The 20,333-nt window shown below is 37.2% G+C and overlaps 3 protein-coding genes and 1 pseudogene across 4 annotated transcripts; 1 reads left to right on the forward strand and 3 right to left on the reverse strand.

The window, feature by feature from the left end:
* The first annotated feature begins 9,556 nt into the window (after nt 1-9,556).
* LOC143594039 (WD-40 repeat-containing protein MSI3-like) lies at nt 9,557-11,909 on the forward strand. The gene is made up of 6 exons (XM_077073475.1): nt 9,557-9,906; nt 10,386-10,709; nt 10,783-10,926; nt 11,016-11,140; nt 11,287-11,382; nt 11,487-11,909. The coding sequence occupies exons 1-6, from the start codon at nt 9,580-9,582 to the stop codon at nt 11,686-11,688; spliced, it is 1,218 nt and encodes a 405-aa protein (XP_076929590.1). The 5' UTR covers nt 9,557-9,579; the 3' UTR covers nt 11,689-11,909.
* A 503-nt stretch (nt 11,910-12,412) lies between these two features.
* On the reverse strand, nt 12,413-13,970 carry LOC143593960 (basic leucine zipper 23-like; annotated as a pseudogene). The gene is made up of 2 exons (XR_013146232.1): nt 13,240-13,970; nt 12,413-13,058 (listed from the first exon to the last, which is right to left on the reverse strand). The product of XR_013146232.1 is annotated as a basic leucine zipper 23-like (transcript).
* A 2,356-nt stretch (nt 13,971-16,326) lies between these two features.
* On the reverse strand, nt 16,327-16,731 carry LOC143584523 (uncharacterized). Its single transcript, XM_077066579.1, has one exon. It carries the CDS (start codon nt 16,729-16,731, stop codon nt 16,327-16,329), a length of 405 nt encoding a protein of 134 aa, XP_076922694.1.
* Nucleotides 16,732-17,631: 900 nt separating this feature from the next.
* Nucleotides 17,632-18,090, reverse strand: LOC143584613 (uncharacterized). The gene has a single exon (XM_077066657.1). It carries the CDS (start codon nt 18,088-18,090, stop codon nt 17,632-17,634), a length of 459 nt encoding a protein of 152 aa, XP_076922772.1.
* Nucleotides 18,091-20,333: the final 2,243 nt, after the last annotated feature.

Consider the following 20,333-nt stretch of genomic DNA (forward strand, 5'->3'; position numbering starts at 1 on the left):
AGAAAACGACCGAGAAAGCCAAAGCCGAGCCCACTCCCCAAGCCAAGGTTGAACCCGCACCACAAGCTATTAACTACTCCAACTCATCCCGTCACAACAACAACAAGAAGAAAAAACCCAAGACTAATTACCGAAACTTTGCCGTCACCCAACCCCAACAACCAACCCAAGCTCCCCAAAACCGAAGACCCTATAACGGTCCTTTCCCGCTATGCAACACTTGCCAATTTCACCACCCACCAAACGTGCCATGTCGCTATTGTACCCTTTGTAACCGACTTGGTCATCTTAGCACCACTTGCCGATCCGCCCAACGAACCCAACCCAACCAGCCTAACCAATCAAACCAACCGAGAAATTTTCCCCAAAATACCCAAAACCGATATGCACCCTATCCACCAAACCAACCCCAACAATCCCGAGCTTGCTTCAATTGTATAGATCCTAACCATTTCTGCAATAATTGCCCTCGTTTAACCTTTGCCAACAAAGCTCAAACCGTGACCGTTCCTTACTACCAAACACAAGCCTATCAAGTCCAAACCTACCAACCCCAAATTCCCCAACTCAATGCACCACTCATCCAACCCATCCAAGCAATCCAAGCACCACCTCCACCTCCACAACAAGCACCTCAAGTCAACCATGGCAATCAAGGGCGAGCTTTCATGATGAACGCGAGTCAAGCTCAAGTGGCAAACGATTTCGTGAACGGTATGTTTTTGGTGTAACATCATTTAGCTTCTATTTTATTTGATACTGGTGCCGATAGAAGTTTTATTTCTTTGAAATTTGAGTCGAAACTTGCGATGCCTCGAACTAAGCTTTCTCGGCCGTTCTCTGTTGAAGTCGCCAATGGAAATTCTATTACCATCAACTCCGTCGTCCGCGATTGTACTCTTATCCTTGCTAACCATAAGTTCTCCATTGATCTCATCCCGATGCAAATGAGAAGTTTCGATGTCATAGTAGGCATGGATTGGTTATCTTTGCACCGTGTCGAAGTCGTTTGTTTCGATAAATTCATCCGTATTCCGTTAGTCAATGGAAAAATTCTTAAAGTCTTTGGAAACGCTACTTCTAGAAGGTTAAATCTTATGTCGTGCTCCCAATCTCAAAAGTACTTACGCCAAAAGTATGTTCCGTTTTTAGCTCTCTCGGTGACAAAAGACAAAAAGGAAAGGAAAATCCAAGATATTTCAATCGTTCGTGATTTTCCCGATGTCTTTCCCGATGATGTTACCGGTCTTCCACCCGTTCGTCCGATTGAATTCCAAACTGATCTTGTGCCCAGCGCAATGCCCGTGGCCAAGGCTCCTTACCGTTTAGCCCCGTCGAAAATGCAAGAACTATCAAACCAACTCGAAGAACTTTACGATAAAGGTTTCATTTGTCCAAGCTCTTCTCCTTGGGGCGCTCCCGTCTTATTCGTGAAAAAGAAGGATGGTTCTTTTCGTATGTGCATCGATTACCAAGAACTTAACAAGCTTACTATCAAAAATCGATATCCCTTGCCACGTATCGATGACCTATTCGACCAACTTCAAGGCGCGACTTGTTTCTCCAAAATCGATTTTCGATCGGGTTATCATCAATTGCGTGTTCGCGAAGAAGACATTCCTAAGACCGCTTTCCGTACTCGATTTGGACATTTCAAATTTTTGGTTATGCCCTTCGGGTTAACAAATGCACCCGCGGTATTTATGGACCTCATGAACGGCGTTTGTAAACCATTCCTTGATAAATTCGTTATTGTCTTTATTAATGACATTCTCATCTTTTCTAAATCCAAAGCCGAACATGAGCATCATTTGCGTTCCATTCTTGAACTTCTTAGAAACAAAAAACTCTATGCCAAATTCTCCAAATGTAAATTTTGGCTCGAGGAAGTTCAATTTTTGGGACATATCGTAAATGACAAAGGTATTCATGTTGATCCCGCTAAAATTGAGGCCGTTAAGGATTGGAAAACTCCAACGACTCCCACGGAAATTCGATCCTTCCTCTGTTTGGCCGGATATTATCGGCGTTTCATTCGAAATTTTTCTAAGATCTCTTTGCCTCTTACCTCACTCACCCATAAGGGGAAAACCCTTCGATTGGGGTTCGAAGCAAGAAGAAGCCTTTTGTACCCTCAAGGACATGCTTTGCAATGCTCCCGTTCTAACCCTTCCCGATGGAAACGACGATTTTGTTGTATTTTGCGATGCCTCACATCAAGGTCTTGGTTGTGTTCTCATGCAACGAGGTCAAGTCATCGCATACGCATCAAGACAACTTAAGGTCAACGAGAAGAACTACACGTCTCACGATCTCAAACTTGGTGCCGTCGTTTTCGCTCTTAAAATCTGGAGACATTACCTTTATGGTACGAAATGTGTGATTTTTACCGATCATAAAAGTCTTCAACATATTTTTGACCAAAAAGATATCAACATGAGAGAACGACGATGGGCCGAATTACTTAGTGATTACGATTGCGAGATTCGCTACCATCCCGGTAAAGCGAATGTTGTCGCCGATGCCCTAAGTCGAAAGGTTAATGTTAAATCCGTCATGCTTCTAAGCATTGTTGTTCAAACCGATCTTCAAATTCGTATCTTTCAAGATCAACGTGCATCCGTTGAAGAAGGTAACATGTACGACGAAATGTCATGTGCTGCCGAACTTCAACTCGAAACCAAACCCGATGGTCTTTTGTAATTTCTCAATCGTTTGTGGGTTCCTAATCGCGATGACCTTTGTACTTGTATACTCGACGAAGCTCACAATTCGCGATATTCCGTTCATCCCAGTGCGGATAAGATGTATTTCGATCTTCGTGCTACCTTTTGGTGGCCGGGTATGATAAAGGACGTAGCGTTGTTTGTATCTAAATGTCTTACTTGCTCAAAAGTCAAAGCCGAACATCAAAGACCTTTTGGTTTACTCGAGCAACCACCGATTCTCGTTTGGAAATGGCAAGACATTGCTATGGACTTTATCACCAAATTACCCAACACTCAAAAAGGCAATGATAGCATTTGGGTGATCATCGATCGTTTGACCAAATCTGCTCATTTCATTCCTATCCGCGAGAAGTATTCTGTCGAGCAGCTTGCTCAAATCTATGTACGGGAAATCGTGTGCCGACACGGTTTGCCATTGTCTATCATCTCCGATTGCGATGCCCGTTTTACCTCTCATTTTTGGCGATCTCTTCAAAAAGCTCTGGGAACACGTCTCGATCTTAGCACCGCTTATCATCCTCAAACGGACAGTCAATCCGAACGTACAATCCAAACACTCGAGGATATGCTACGAGCGTGTGTTCTTGATTTCGGTGGGAATTGGGATTCTCATCTTCCGTTCATCGAGTTCTCCTATAACAAAAGCTACCACTCTAGCATCGATGTGGCTCCTTTTCAAGCTCTTTACGGTCGTAAGTGTTGATCTCTGATTAGTTGGAACGAAATCGGTGAAGCTCAAATCACGGGACCTGAAATGGTCCAAGAAGCTACCGATGCGATTGATCAAATCTGTAAGAACCTCCTAGCCGCTAAAAGTCGTCAAAAGAGTTACGCCGACAAACGGCGAAAACCGATCGAATTTAATGTTGACGATCTTGTCCTTCTAATATTATCCCCTTGGAAGGGGGTAGTCCGTTTTTGGAAAGAAGGGTAAACTAGTATCCCCTTGGAAGGGGGTCATTCGTCAATTTCGGGTCTTGTTTGTATTCGTTTATGCATTTGTTTTACGTTGTAAACCGACCCGTTTTGTAAACCGAAACTCATGATATATAAAATATTGGATTTTTATGTTACCAAGACATTCTCATTTGTTCAATTTGAAAAACCTTTTTTACGGATTCGAAAACGGACTTAAAACGACTAAAATACATCAAAAACGAACTTCCGGACGCACAAACGAACCACAAAAGACGAGCTGGGCCAGCCCCCCTGGGCACGCCGCGCCACGCGACCAAGGGGCCAAGGGGAGGCCGCACGGCTTCTAGGGCCACCTGCAGACATTTCGTTTTTGTTTGTTGTTTTGTGCTTTGCTTGTTTGTTTAACCAATCTATTTTCATGCAAAACATAAAAGAAAACCTTGTAAATAAGCTTTGACCCTTACCCTATATATACACACACTCATCTTCTTCATTTTACACTTGCTCTTACTCCAAATTCTCTCTCAAATCCTCCATAGATTCAAGGTTGTTTATTTATGTATTCTTGAAGGTTTGACTTCTCAAGTCAAACTAACTATAGTCTTTCATTCTAACTTGTTCATCTAACATTACTAAAACTTGAATATGGTGGTACAACATATATATAATACACACCCCTTGTTACCTTTGGTAGTTACTTCTTCGACTCCGGTTGGTTAAGTTTCGGACCTCGTAAGGCAAGGCTTTATGGAGGACTTTGTGTTCTTGATGATATATACACTCACATAACTTGCTTGCACATATTATTTATGTTTAACTTCTACTCATTTTAGTTGTTAGTCACATTTACAAGTCATGGGTATGTGGAATCCATCTATGAACTCATTGTGAGATGGAAACAGAACCAAACCGAACTTTTGTTAAAAAGAATTGTTGTTGACTTTTTAGTTGTAGAACTTAAATATTCTCATTTGTACATTATTATACAAGATATATGATATATGGGTATGTGGAATCCATCTATGAACTTGTTGTGAGATGGAAACCGAAACCAATCAGATTTTTACTCGCTTAAACACACAAGTGTGTTTTTAGCTATCAAGACTTGTATATTTCTTTAAAAATAGTTTACAAATTGATTTTAATTATTTTCTTAAGTATTTGGAAATGTTGGATCCAACTTGATCTCATAACAAAGTTTGGACTGACATAACCGAAAACTCGCTTAACGTACGTTGTTAGTTCTAAAACAAAAGATCTACACACTTGGTTAAGTCTTATAAAGTTTTTGTGAGTTATCTCATAACAATTAATATTTTGGAAAGTTGACTTTGGGTTTGACCATTCGTCAAGATCCGAACCAACAACCTGAACACTCGTTAAAGACCCGTTTTAGTATCTTTAGCCCAATGGAACTTGCATTTTAGCATTTTAACCTCCTTATTACTTAACATTGGTTAAGTAAATGTTAAGGTTAGATACTTTAACCCGGTTTCGAGCAAACGTTTTTTTTAAAGGGTTATTATTCTAAATTCTTAAATAATTACATTTTAAACCTTAAACTTCAATTGTTTACTTTTTGCAACAATTATTTTATTAAAAGATCTTTAAGTCAACCTTTCTAAATCCAAGACTTTCTTTTATTTAGGCTTCATACGTTAAACTCGTCGTTCCGGCAAATCTCCAAATAACCAACTTTTCAAGTTTATTACTTGAACGTGAGTACTTTCATGCCACGTTCTCTATCTTTTATTTTGGGGGTGACATTTCATCTTATTTAAACTAAATGTTTTATACTTGGGTCTTAAACCACAAATGTTATTGTATACATTACTTAAATACTTGCTCGATTTGGTGTTCTATGATTATATGCTTACGTGTTTATCGCTTTTGGTTGGTGGGAGTCTATAAATCCGTGAACTATCTGGTATTCTCTTATAGCACGGTGTCGTTAACGTAATGCAATTAACGATATTCTATTAAATCCTGAACCATCTGGTATTCTCTTATGGTAGGTGTCGCTAACGTAATTCTATTAGCGATTTTTATCCAAATTATGGCTTTTATTTATTGTTTCGTATACTAGTTTTGTGGATCTTTTTACTATATATCTATATGTTCAAACTTGTGAATTGCTCACCAACCTTTGTGTTGACAAACTTTATTTTATGAAATGTTACAGGTTTACATCTTGGTTGATTTTGGATGCTTGAAGAAAACATCACAAATACCCTTAGGATATTAGCAAAAATGAACAATATTTGATTTGCTATATTTTGTTGTGACTTGTTAAGAATATTGTTATGTGACATTTTCGATATTGTGAAATGAAATAAGTTTATTAAATATTGTCGCTTTAATAGTGTCATGTGCTTATGGGCAATCGTTACACCTTGACATGTTCCGCCGCCTTTGGTCGGGGTGTGATACCTATGGTCCCTACTTGACACATGTTAATTAGTTATGACTGCTCACACTTCTAATTTTTATTGGCCTATGTAGAATAACTCAACCCTAATATTATATAGAATATGTAGCCTTTAACCTGAACGAGGATAAAATTAATCAAGCCATATGATTAAATAAACACATCTAAAGTTAAATAAAAAAATAATTAAACTTATAAAATAAAGATAAAAGAAAAAAACTATTAAAACGAAAACTAAACCTAGATAATTCAAAAATATATATATATTAAAGTTCAGGGGTCATATGGTAACTTTATTAAAGTTCAAGTCGTATGACATCCTTTTGAAATGTAATACTTAGTAATGGAAGTCATTTTCTTTTATGTTCGTTAATAGTATAACAAACGTAAACAAGCACAAAGATCATGATTGAACAAATATAACAAACATAATTGAGCGAACAACAATTAAGAGTAAACGTAAACATGTAACATCCTACTTTTGATAATATTAATAAAAGAAATTCCATTTATTCAATAATATGTCGTTTATCAGAGGGTGGACTTGGATAGTAAAAGATGGAATAAGGGATGCTAATGGGCCTTATGTCCATGGGCTTAGGGGAGTATAAGTACCCGTTAAACCCTAATCATTTCCATTTTTCATCCATCTCTACACCATAGCCTACACATTAAAAAACACACACAAACACCCTCCTTTGTCTCAGACCAAGATACGAAGGTAAAATCCCGAGCTTGTGGGTGTTAGAGGGTCGTGAAGAGCAAGACCTACACCAAGATTAGATCATGTTCGTGAAACCGATTCGTTTAAGGTACGTTCTATAATGAAAACTTGTTCGGCTCGTTTAGTATTCCTCTATAGGGTGGGGTTAGAATAAGAAGTGAGTTATTTGTAAGAAGTGTGAGAAGTAATATCGCGCGTTGGATATGATCATTTGATGGTGGATATTGTTAGTGTGTTTTTTGTTCGGTGTGTTTTATTTTGTTAGTTCGGTGTGTTTTTTGTTCGGTGTGTTTTATTTTTTTAAGGATAAAAACCACTTCTTACACTTCTTAGGATAATTTTACTTCTTATTTTAACCTTGCTTTTCCTATATATGTATATATGGTGAAAACGGATCAAACGCAACGATTCTCGTTGAAATTCGTTAACATCTGGTGGGATAACTAATCACATGTTGAGCCGTATGAATAGATCGATCAAACACACCATTTAAACATGATGTATGGATGTTTGGATGATTATGGTTTGTAGGCGCTGGGCATACTAGTCCAATGATACCAAACTTGTGTTGTTTCATTGTGTTTTGAAGGTTAATTGCAAATCCGGCATCTGTTGACTGATTGGTGTTCTTGACGATTTTGACCTTGACATTCTGGGTCAAAGATGGGATAGTTCATGTTGTTCATTCTTTATGTGGAGCGAATCGTAGGTCATTTGTTGAACTGTCATAATGAATGAGCCACATTCATATGCTATTGTAACGAATGAGCCTCCCATTCGTCCTATAGAAGTCACGAATAACCTTATTCGTTTGTTACCCATTCATTCGTCACGTTGAGACAGCGAATCATGCCATTTATAAGGCACACTCGTGTGCTCCTGTAATGAATGAACCTTCCATTCGTCTCAAAGAAAGCACGAATGGTCTTAGTCATTCGTTATGTACTCATCTGTCTCGTTAAAACTCATATCAAGCCATTCGTTATAATGAATGGAATCATTCGTCATGACGAATGGGATAGCGAATGGTGCTTATCCAGAATTAATTATTACTTAAATATTTAATGAAAAATTGATTTTGATGAAATTTTAGTAACAGACCTTTAGTGGAAATAAAATGTTTCCAAGCTGACCTAGCAACTCGACCCCAGCCAGGGGCTCTGCCCCTTGGACCCTGCTAGGGGCTGCCGCCCGACCCCGCTACCAGGGGTGCTCCCCCCGGACCCCCCGTTCGTTGAGGGTTATATTAAATTAGAAGTAAGATATGGGTAGTGATAGTTAACCGATATGTGAAATTGTTATACAGTTAGCCACACCTAGTTAAAGATAGGAGTTACCATTAACTCTGAAAGGAACCGAGCTCAGGTGAGTTTCTAGCCCCACTTCCTTTTTATGTTTTCGGGGCTGTGTGCATACTCAATGTGAATGTTAATACACTTACCTTAAATGGTAAGTGTATGCTATAATGATTGATGTGATAATATGGTATGAATGTTATGAATGAATGGTTGTCGGTACATGAACGATCTTCGGATATTGCACGTATCGTCAGGGAAAGTAATGTGTAGTATGTCTAATATGAGATAAGTATGTACGAAAGTACGTAATGAAATGAGTATGTACAAGAGTATGTTTATATAAGGAAAAGTATGTATGGTTATCGGATGGATGGAATGTATGCTTAAAAAAGGAACATACCCTAACAATATCTACGAATGTAAGGAACATACCCTAATAATATCTGCGAATTCAGGAAACAAACTCTAATAATATCTGCAAACGTAGGGAACAAACCCTAATAATATCCGCGAATGTATGGAACATACCATAATAATATATGTGAAGGTTATAGGGCGAAATGCTCTTTAAAATGTATATGTATGGATGAAAGTATGTATGTATGAAAGAAATGTAATAGGCTAAGTATGAATATGTATCTTCGGATACGTATATATATGTAAGTATGTGAATGTATTGTATGTTGCTTGATTAACTAGAACTTATTCAACGTAGCTTACTTTTAGTATGCACGCATGTGAATATGTTGAGGCAGCTCGCTTGAATAAGGACACGTGACATTAACCTGAAGACACTGACATTTTAAGAAAAATTTTATGATGTTATTATGATTGATGTTTTAATATGTAAGACAAAAGATGTTTAATTTGGAAAGATTTGAACGATTCTGTAATATATGTTCGAAATTTATTATTTCGCGAAAAATTTTAATTAACTCTGATGTTTAGAACAGTGTTTAAGAGTAAATCCAACGCCAAAGTAGAGCACCAGGATCAGGGCCTTACAAAACATTAATTCCTTGGGTCTAAATCTAGACCAAAATTCAAGGTGTTCCTATTTATTTTCATAAAACTAAACTAAATGGTAACATACATAAAAAGTCAAGTCAAGTCAAGTGTACATTACATATCAAACTTAAACAAATGCAAACTAATGAATATAAACGAATGAACATGCATAAACAAAAGAATGTAAACGAATGTTCACAAACATATATAAAGAAACATAACATGTGTTCATTTTTCGCTTCTTTAGTGCTCACTCGAGGTGGGCAAAAGAACTGGTTAACCAAACTAACCCGAAAATCGAATCGGAACTGAACCAGCTTGTAATTTTCTTCACCAAAAGCAGTTCCAAAGTGGTTAACCGCCGACCATAAATCGGTTTTGACTTTTGTTGAGCAAACCGAAGCGGTTCGTGCACCTCTACTTAACTTAGAGTTTATTTATTTCCAAGACCCTAGTTCCAAGCGCGGGAAAAACATGATAAAGATGGCATCTGAAGAAGACACTGGAGCCGGCGGCGGAGGAGGAGAAGATTACCAAGTGGAAGAGGAGTTCAGCGTGTGGAGGAAGAACACTCCGTTGTTGTACGATCTGGTCATCTCCCACTCCCTCGAGTGGCCGTCTCTCACCGTCCAGTGGCTCCCGTCCTTGTACTCCGACGCCTCTTTCGCCCTCCATAAACTCATCCTTGGGACCCACACCTCCGACGACTGTCCTAATTTTCTTCTGGTGGCGGAAACTCACTTGCCGCTCAATCCTGCCTCGGCGCTTGAAACTAACCTGGAGAATCAGAGGATCCCTAAGGTTACTTCAACACTTTGGTTCCACTAAATGACTGACTTGTCTTGTGTTTCTTTTAGCAAAAATTACTAGTGTAAACAAACTCAGCCTGATCTTGGCTTGCCTTACAAGACCTCAAGCTGGCTCTTCTTTTTAAAACTCTAGCCTGGCTCATATTATTTCTTATTAATTTTTATTTTATTATTTTTACATTTTTCAAGAAAAACTTTAGAGCGGCTCAAGTAGGACCTAAAACAAACAAAGGCTTGGCTTGTGAAAATAATACTTCTAGCTAAAACTAGTGCTTTTGTCTAGTTGGACAAAGCTAGAGTGTAGATTATTATACAAATGCGCAATACTAGTGGCATCACTGTGAGAAACTAGTCTGAAATTGGTCACTACTGTTATGAAGTTGAGGGACATGAAAGAGACATCTATTGCCACCAGTTATAAGTAAAAACTAGCTTTTAACCTGATTATATTTGACATGCTATTTGCTGCAGGTAGAGGTTGTTCAGAAGATACATGTTGATGGAGAGGTGAACCGTGCACGCTGTATGCCACAGCTTCCATCAATCATTGCAGCAAAAACCAGTTCTTCTGAAGTCTATGTGTTTGACTCCACAAAGCAACCTTTAGATCATCAAGGAGGTTCTTGTGAACCTGATGTTCGATTGAGGGGTCATGAAAAAGAAGGTTATGGACTCTCATGGAACCCTTTTAAAGAGGGCTATCTTCTGAGTGGTTCTAATGATTGCAAGATTTGCTTGTGGGATGTCTCCAAAATGCCTGACAACAAAGTTCTTGATGCTAACCATATCTATGAGGTAAACTTGTATTTACTTTTGCTTCATTTCAATGTATTTTTTCTGACGAGCAATACAAATTGTTGGTGCGTAGGGTCATGCTAGTGTGGTTGAAGATGTATCATGGCATTTGATGAATGATAGTTTATTCGGATCTGTTGGTGACGACTGCAAGCTAATGATCTGGGATTTGCGCACTAATAAACATGAACAAGCTGTTGTAGTTCATGAGAAAGAGGTGAATCAAATTTTATAAACTCTTTGCAAGATTGTCTCATCTGTTATTAACTGCTTTTTTGTTTTGTTTTGTTTTTTTTTAAACTTCAGGTTAATTACTTGTCTTTCAATCCATTTAATGAGTGGGTCGTGGCTACTGCATCTTCAGACACCACTGTTGGCCTGTTTGACCTGCGGAAGCTGACATCACCGTTGCATGTTTTAAGTAGTCACGAGTATGTCTCTAGACCTTGGTTGTTAGTTTATCTGTTACTTCCAATTGAGATTCGATATTACAGTTTTGTCAAACTAAATGATAATTTGGTACTTAAAAGCACAAAGATAAGTGAACTGAGCATATATGAATGATGTAATCATGCAGGGAAGAGGTATTTCAAGTGGAGTGGGACCCGAATCATGAAACTGTGCTTGCGTCTTCGGCTGCTGACAGAAGGTTGATGGTCTGGGATCTAAACAGGTACATCCATTACACCTACATTGATTATAATATCCTTAAAAGCTTATAAAATGTAAATTAATTACAATGGTTAAAATGTGGCTCGTTACGTCATGTTTATACAGGATTGGAGATGAACAATTGGAAGGTGAAGCAGAGGATGGCCCCCCAGAGCTACTATTTTCTCATGGCGGTCACAAGGCAAAAATATCAGATTTTTCGTGGAACAAGAATGAACCGTGGGTGATATCTAGTGTGGCCGAAGACAATGCTTTACATGTTTGGCAAATGGCGGAAAGCATTTATCGTGAAGATGATGACATTTGAATCTTTGCTTCTTATGTGCTTTGAAATTATCTTATTAGATTTAGATAAACCTGAATTGTGGTGGTTGTAGCAAACACTGGCATGTTTGGTCTTTACAGATGTTTTTGGGCATGTGGCTTTTGTTGAATCTTGTTCTGGTTGTTTGTTTTTGCTGATCGTGATGTTAGAGAAAACTAAAATAACTTATATGTTTATAAGTATTATAACAGAAGAAAATAGCTATAGAAACTGTGCATTGGAAGAATCTGGTACAAACCGTAACAAAATTAAACTTCATGTATGTAACACGTAACACGCTCCTTTCATATCTTTTCTATTCTATCCTATTATTGTCTAAAGTGCTTGATGTGATTATGCTGAGTTGTTTAGGTAACTGGGTTTACTAGCTACTCTCTCATAAAGAAAGAGTGTACTCAACCCTTGAGTCTCGGTAATTAAGAAAAGTGCATGTACCTAGATGCCATACTATTGGCTGGAAGTTGGGGCCTCTCCCTTGATTAGTTTATGACATGATGAAGCCGGTGAACCCATATTAATAAAGAGATGAAATGGTTTGTTTTAAGTTTTTAAATATTGGCTAGGCAAATAGTGGAGGATGATCAGAATGGTGGTACCTGTGCCTTGCAGTGAAGGTGGCACTGTGGCAGTGACACTAGCAGTCAGATGTTGAGCGCCTTTGCATGAATATGGCGAAACACTAGAAAACATATAAATCTTTATGCCAGGGAGTGTGAAGTTACATGTAGCTGAAGAAAAATCTGTCTGTTTAATATTAGTGCAGGCCATTTACAAAACTCTACCTAAGAATATGGACTACCCCATAGAAGATCAGAAGCATCACACAAACGCATACCAACATTTCCTCTCAGTTCCCTTTGCGCACATGACGCCCCTCTCATAAATCTTGAAAGAAGGTAACCTTAACGCCATCCTTGTCGTAGATGCAAAGATTGGCATCATTAAGGTTGGTTGATCACGGTAGTGACTTTGCTTCTAAAACATTGACTCATTATTTGTCATGCTTAAATAACAAATGCTTATTGTAGTATTTAACTTGAACGAACAAAGATAACTTACGATTCATCCAAACTGATCCCATTATTGATCAACCTAGTCGTGTCAATCAATTAGAGTACTTGTTGGATCAATGAATCAAGCTTATTGATTACATTACATGTGCCGAATCTAGACCTAGACCCAACCTAATAACATGCATTAGTAAAACACGAGCCTGCAAAACTACTACTAAAGAACATACAGAAAGGAAACACATATCATGCTAATCCAGCAGACTGTTTCTAGAAGTTATTGTACATCAAACACCAAGGATCGATGAAACACGGTTCATTTGGATGTTGCTGCACGCGCACCTACAATAAAAAGATAAAACAGACAAATATCAGCAACAAACATAAACATGATAAGCAACAAACTAACAATTACACTGAAGATCTATTTCATTCACATTATCAGAGGATGTCTTTGGATTGTGTGTTATTTCAAAGATGGTGAACTATAAACCAAATAATAGAGCATGAAATTATTATGTACCTTTTCTTTTAGTTTTTGTAGAAGGATTGGCACCTACTACAACTACCCCATCATCACCTCCACATCTTGCAATCTCACTAACCATAGAACCCTGGTTCACAAACACTGCAGATCCTCAGAACCACACTCATTCACGTCAAGACCATGGTCCATCAACGCACCACGCTGCATATTGCACGGATTCAACAAAAACCCACCTGCGAAATTCGGGTTCCCGGTACTCTGATTAACCAGGTTTTGTTTCTGATATGGAAACGACCCGATTTCCCCATCAATTCTCCCTCTAATATCCACAAGCAAACACTTAAGTCTCCCTACTTCTGCTTCTAATCCCATTTGACTTTGAACTCTCTTCATTAACTGTTGGTTTAATGCTCTTAATCTAACCACTTCATCTTCCAATGAAGCTGCCCGTGCTTTCTTTTTCTCACGATACTTTCTCACGGCTTCTCGGTTGCCCGAAGGGCGCTTCTTGGGTTTTTTGAGTAAGGATTCCACGGTGTCGTCGGTAGGGGCATTCTCGTCATTGCTCAAAGCGGGTAGGATCTTGGTGTGCACGTGGTAACATGTGTGAGTATGTGAGGAATCGGGCCCCGGTGGGTTGCATTTGTGGGTGTGAGTACACGCGTGTGTGTCGTTAAAGATTTCATCAAATAAAGAGTTCATGGAACCACCAACATCTGAACCTAAAAACATCTCATCAAGTTCTCCATTGTCCATCCTTATACAAATTCAACAAAATTTGCTTCTAAAATCTGCTAAATTTAACATTCGCAGGTAGAAAGTTTCCAACTCTTTCGATCAATCAACTTCACTCTTTCCTGAAATAGAAACTGGGGGTGTGAATTTTCTGACATGACATGACACAACACGAAAACCCGACACGAAATTTGTGGGTTTAAGTTCGGTATAAACAGGTTTGGAAGAGTTTCAGGTCGAACCTGCAAACCCGTTTAACTAAACGGGTCGGGTTCGGTTCACCTCGACGGCCCATTTAACCCATTTGTTTTTTTTATAAAATGTGTTCTATGTAATAAATAAATTGGTTTGGTATCTTATGTAATTGCTTTATATAAATTTGTATCTTTTTTGTTATAAAAATGTGAATTTAAAGTATTAATATTTAAAAACAGTAAAAAAAATAAATATTTTTCGGGTCAAACAGGTGGTATACAGGTCAACCTGCAAATATGCAGGTCGTGTTCGGGTTCGTGTTGGGTCGTTGGCAAGCCTAGAAATCAGTTATGGCAATTGAGGTTTAAACCCTCAATTAGATATACACATATATAAAGATCAAGACCACAAGTACAAAGGTCAAAACAAATAAATGAACTTTAATGCCTAGATAAGTAATCTAATTTGGAAATCTTGATTATTCCCCAAAAAAAAAAAATTAAAGCTTTAACCCTATATGAAGAAGAATTCAACACAAAAGCTAATTAGTTACAATTAAGATAATCATGATACAAGTTAACTCTCAAAATGAGGTAGAAGTTAAACATAAGAACCCTAAGCAGAGTCAATGAGCAATAAAAAGAAGAAATCTACCAAAAAGAACCCTGGAACTGAGAGTATTGTTGAACTGAAAGCAGAAACTGAAGCTAATCTAATCTTGTGGGGAACAGGAATAGGAATAGGGTTTATAACAGTGGAATGGATGGAAGAAAAGGAGTGTTTTTGTTTTTGTTAAATTATTAAAGAAAAGTAAAAGAGAAGCTATGGTCTATGGAGATGATTTATTTATATCTTGTTGAGGGGTGTTAAATGTAAACTCAGGAGAATTTTTGGTGGGCACCATGCTCTATCTATTCTGCTATATATATGATTAAAATAGTGAAAAGCATATAATATTATTATATGCAGCTTTTCACATCTGTAAAAGATTCTCTGAAATTTATATTCTATGGGTAATCTCTATTAAAAAAAATAGTTAGAAGAGAGGTCCGGGTTCAAAGCTGGACAAACCGTATATTGGTATAGGATAGTAGTAAGAATTTGGCCGTTCAAAAGAAAAAATAAAGTTAGCAGCACAACTTGTTATCTGTTTTAATGTAAGAAAAGATTGACTAAGCTTTTTTAACACTTTAATCTTCAAAACGGTTTAGAAAATTTATGAAAGGAAATAAGATTTGCATTGCAAATCAAGAACAAGAAAGCAATGATTGATAGGATAGGTGATAAGGAGGGAGATATTCTCATATTGTATGGTTGGAGTTGGTTCTATTCAAATAGTGTTGTTACTGTTATATCATATGTCAACAAACCTTCTATTTTTGTCTAACTGAAGTTAATGACCCAAGGAAAATATCAGAATACGTGGGGTATCCATTTTCCTTTTTAACTTGTTTTCATACTTGTTTTAGAAACTTCAACCTCAACATTTGAGTTAGAAATTTGTAGTGGCTGTGTGGTTATAGATAGACTCAGTAGCGGATTTAGAAAATTTTCTCACAGGGGTCGGGAATTTTTAGGGTCGGTACCAATACAACTGTCAGGTCGAATCGGGTCGGGTCATATATAAAAAAAAGGATTGTCAAACAAAATATTAGATAACCAATATATTAAAGTTGTTATCAATGAATTTTCATTTTTGAAATCTAACCATTACAACATCTACTTTAACATTGGATAGCAAGTCTTTCTCAATGTAACAAATACAATAGTCGCTTAAATTTTCATCACCTATTCGATTACGTAAATCAGACTTCACATACTTCATTGCTGAAAAGGATCTTTCAACGGTTGCGGTTGCGACGGGTAATACGAGAGCTAACTTTAATAAACGATACACCAATGCAAAGGAATTGTGTTTCTTTGTTTGAACCATCAATTGAAAAAGACTTGCTAAACCATTCAAGTTTTTAAACAGTTTATCTCCTTTCAAATTATCGATGTATGTCGCGAGTTCAACCGGGAGTCTTCTTTTATCACCTTCATCAAAATCATATGGGCACAACTCGACTAATCGTAATATTTTTGGAATAGAAAATGCCCGAAAATTATCACAAGGAGTCAAACAACTCAAAGAAACAAGTAAGTCAGATGTTACCTCGTTAAAACGGACCCCAAACTCTTGGATTTGCAAATCTAGAACCGCATTGAAGCAGTCGTACTCATAATAGTGGCAATTTTTAATGCTTGTTTTTTTTTTCTTGGCGTTAGTATGTTAATGTAGTCATCATCCATCTTTACATCTAGAATATCATGTTTTTCACAAAACGAGCTAACCTTCTCCACAAACTTGTTATATTCCTCCAACCTAAAGTCTTCAAGTTGGCGCTTGGTAGAAGAAACCAATGCACTCGCGTTCACCAAATCTTGCTCTTTCCTTCGAAGACATTGAGACAATAAGTTTGTGACGTCTAGAATATGCAACATCAAGTGCAAGTAAAATACAAAGTCGTAGTTTTTCATTTCCAATTGAAGTCCTTGTGCTTGGCTCATGATAGCTTTCGTCTTACCCATTTCTTCAACATATTTAAGCACATCCATGATCATTGGATATAAAGTAACCAAACGATCAAGTGTTTTATAGTGGGAATTCCAAAATGATCTCCGGGCCTTGTAAGAGATAGCTCTTGATTCAACCCACTTCCGGTAACAAAGCCACCTCCCAAGTGATTTTTTTACTTTCTCGAAGCTTATCTTGTCGTTTGCTAGATGCGCAAATGACATTTTCTATAGATGCGACCATTTCAAAAAATCTCCAAGTAGGCTTATGTTTGTTCGCAACACCCACTACAAGTTGAAGTTTGTGAGCAAAAAAATGTATATAAAAAGCCGAAGCATTTTCTTTTAAAATTAAAGCCCTTAACCCGTTGAACTCACCCGACATATTACTTGCGCTAGCATAACCTTGGCCTCTAATCTTGCCCAAACTAAGTCCATGTCGGCTAAATAAATCATCAATAGCAGATTTGAGAGTTAACGTAGACGTCTCCAAGACATGAACAAGCCCAATAAACCTTTCCGTAACCACCCCATATTTATCCACGTATCGAATAACCACGGACATTTGTTACTTGTTGGATACATCACATGATTCATCAACTAATAAAGAGAAATAATCTTCACCAAGATCTTTAAAAATTTGTTTTAATACCTCTTGAGCAAAGCAATGTTTAAGATCTTCTTGAATTGTTAGACTTGTCATTTGGCTATTCCCGGGTGCATTACCTAAAATAACCTTGCCAAGCTCTTTGTTTTGTTCTCCCATTAATTCTAAAATTTCCAAGAAAAACCCTTTATTTAATGAATCTTTTGATTCATGAGACCACGAAATAGTGCCCCTAACTTCACTAGTCTTTTTGTAAGACTACTAGAAGCACCTATTCTAAGTCGATAATTGGATTTTTCCTTCTCACTCTTTATATCAACAAAATTTTGTATCGACTAATCTTGGTTAAGCAAATCTTCTCCCATTTTAAAGGCTTTGTTATGCAAACTATTAAACTCCCCTTGATGACATTGAACTTTATCTTGTCTAGTCCAATCGTTAAACCCCTCACTAATGAAAGCTTCTTGGATATTTCTAACTTGATCCTTAAACAAGTAGCAATGTAAGCAATAAACACGATCGTTATACTCTAACCACCCCTTAAAATTAGTATACCAAGTAACCGGAAAACGTCTTGAATTATTACCGATCATTCTATATGGAAATGCCACACCGCTTGGTTGACATGGTCCTCTTAGTAGATATGTTCTTCTTATTTCATCTTGTTGATTCAAGTCATAAGTAGAGATTGGTTTTCTATCGGCAGGATCCGAAGGAAGATCATCCAATTCAACAAACTCGGGGGTCTTTGAAGACGATCCTTGATTACCATTTTGTTTAAGAAATTTCTCCATTATCGGATTCATTATTCCTTCTTCCTATAATATTATAAATACAACAAAGTGAGCAAGGAATTAAACTAGTCAAGTAATTAAAGATTCAAGTCTCAAAGTATCAAACAATTACCCAAAATCACAAAATTCCCCCTGTTTTTTTTACACAGTCTAAATATCATAAATCTAAAAATCTGAAAACCAAACTAAATTAGACATAAATTGAATGTATAATGTTATACCTTAATTTGAATTTTAGTGGCTAGAGGGTTGTTGCCTTTTAGAACTTGGAAACTTGGAATATTGGAATTGTAGTGGACGTGAGATTGTGAGAAGATAAGGTGTCAAGGTGAGTGTCGTCCATACCCTCTGATTGGAATCTCCGATTCCGGTGACTCGTGAGATTAAAGGACGAAGTGAGGCAGCAGAGTCGGTCAAAAAAATATATTTTAGAAGTTAGAATGGGATTGGGTATTGGGCTAAAAATTGAGTAGGGTTTGAATTGAGTTTTGGGCTTAAAAGTTGGATTGGATATTGGACTAATGGACTTGTTAATATTAAAGTCAAATTTAATAGGAAAAATTGTTTATATAATTATATTTAAAAATTGTCATTGTATTTTTTTGTTAGGGTTAGTCTCAAAATCTCATGGGTCCGTCTCGAAATTATACAGAGTTCGGCTTCAAAGTTTCACATGGGTCGATGCCAAAATTTTACAGGGGTCGGTCGGAAAATTTTCGGTATATTAACACTAATTTTTTTTTCACAGGGGACGGGGAACACCCCTCACTTGTTAGTGAGTCCGCCCCCGGATAGACTAGAGGGGTGCCCGCGCGATGCGGCGGGTATTTGGTATTCATTGTTCGGTCTAAACCCTTACACCGGTCATTGGTGTGGTTTCAGTGTTTAGTTTTTGATGTCAAAAAGATGTTACTAACGGTTGGACTCACTGGTTAACATATGACCATCGAAACTGATTGTGAACACCCAACGTAGTAATTTATTTAATTTATAAAACTATAGCAATATCATACTCAACTTAAAGTGAATAAAATACTTGTTTTATTGGTGCAACTTTTTTAGAAAAAAATATTAATGTACAAAAAAGTTATGGTCGTTTAAAATTTGTGGGGGAAAGTTGGGGTAAAATTGAAATTTAAGTTAATATATGGTTAAAGATGAAGATAAAAACATGTAATTATTCTTTCATTTGACAAAAGTTCATCATCATCATCATCATCGTACTCAGTATATCCCACCAATAGCAATGCTATGGTAGGGTCTGAGGAGGGTAAGATGTAGACAGCCTTACCTCTATCCCATAGGGATAGAGAGGCTGCTTCCGGTGAGACCCCCGGCTCGATAGTAGTTTTGCATCAAGCCTTGGACATAAGGCACATAGCACTCAATCATCGGGACACCGGCTGATCGGTGCATGTGCCCTTGTCTTTCGGCTATCAACGCCACCACATGATGCCTGATTAACCTTCCGCCACTTTTAACGTTATTTTCACGAGATTAGTAAAATAACGTCAAAATTAGTGCAATTTTACTTTTGCCCACCCGAGGGTTCACACATATATACATTATATGCGCGCACCGCAAGCAGGGCGTCATTTGACAAAAGTTGAGGGTGCAAAAATGTAAATATTTTAAAGAGTTAAAATAAACCGTATAAATTGTGTGTTTAAAAGACAAGTTTGTCCTTTTTTATATGTACCTTGTGCATTATTGATTGTAAATTACTTAAAATCAAGTGTCTTAATTTGCCATTGTCTTCTATATTATATATAGTATAGATAAATGACTGTCTAGATAAATATAAAAAATGTTTTACGTTGAAAACCTGTTAGGCTTTGGGTTATGGGAGGTATGACGTGTGAATGTGAAATGGCCACGTAGGCAATGACGGTTTATTTTGTGATTTGAACGTTTAATAGAGACAAAATGTTTTATTTACGTTGTGTTCCCGAGTTCATTTACCAAAAGAAATGAAAGGAAAGGAAAGTTATTTTACTTTTTTCTTTTTCTTTTCATTTCACTTTCCTTCAAATTTGGAAATAAAACTTTCTTTCCATTTACTCTTTAAACATCTTCATTTCCTTTAATGAATCTATAGAACACCTTTTATGTTATTTCCTTCCAACAAAAAAACTCAGGAACACACTTTTGTTCTTTCAATTCCTTTCCTTTCTTTTCTCCCTTTAAGTGAAACTCAGGAACACAACGTTAGTGGTGTGGTTAAAGCAAAACATCCACTACTT

The sequence above is a fragment of the Bidens hawaiensis genome, unplaced genomic scaffold (genome assembly GCF_021521415.1).
Source record: "Bidens hawaiensis isolate Kalapana, Puna unplaced genomic scaffold, B.hawaiensis_p1.1 tig00000190_1, whole genome shotgun sequence".
In the NCBI taxonomy this organism is placed as follows: Eukaryota; Viridiplantae; Streptophyta; class Magnoliopsida; order Asterales; family Asteraceae; genus Bidens; species Bidens hawaiensis.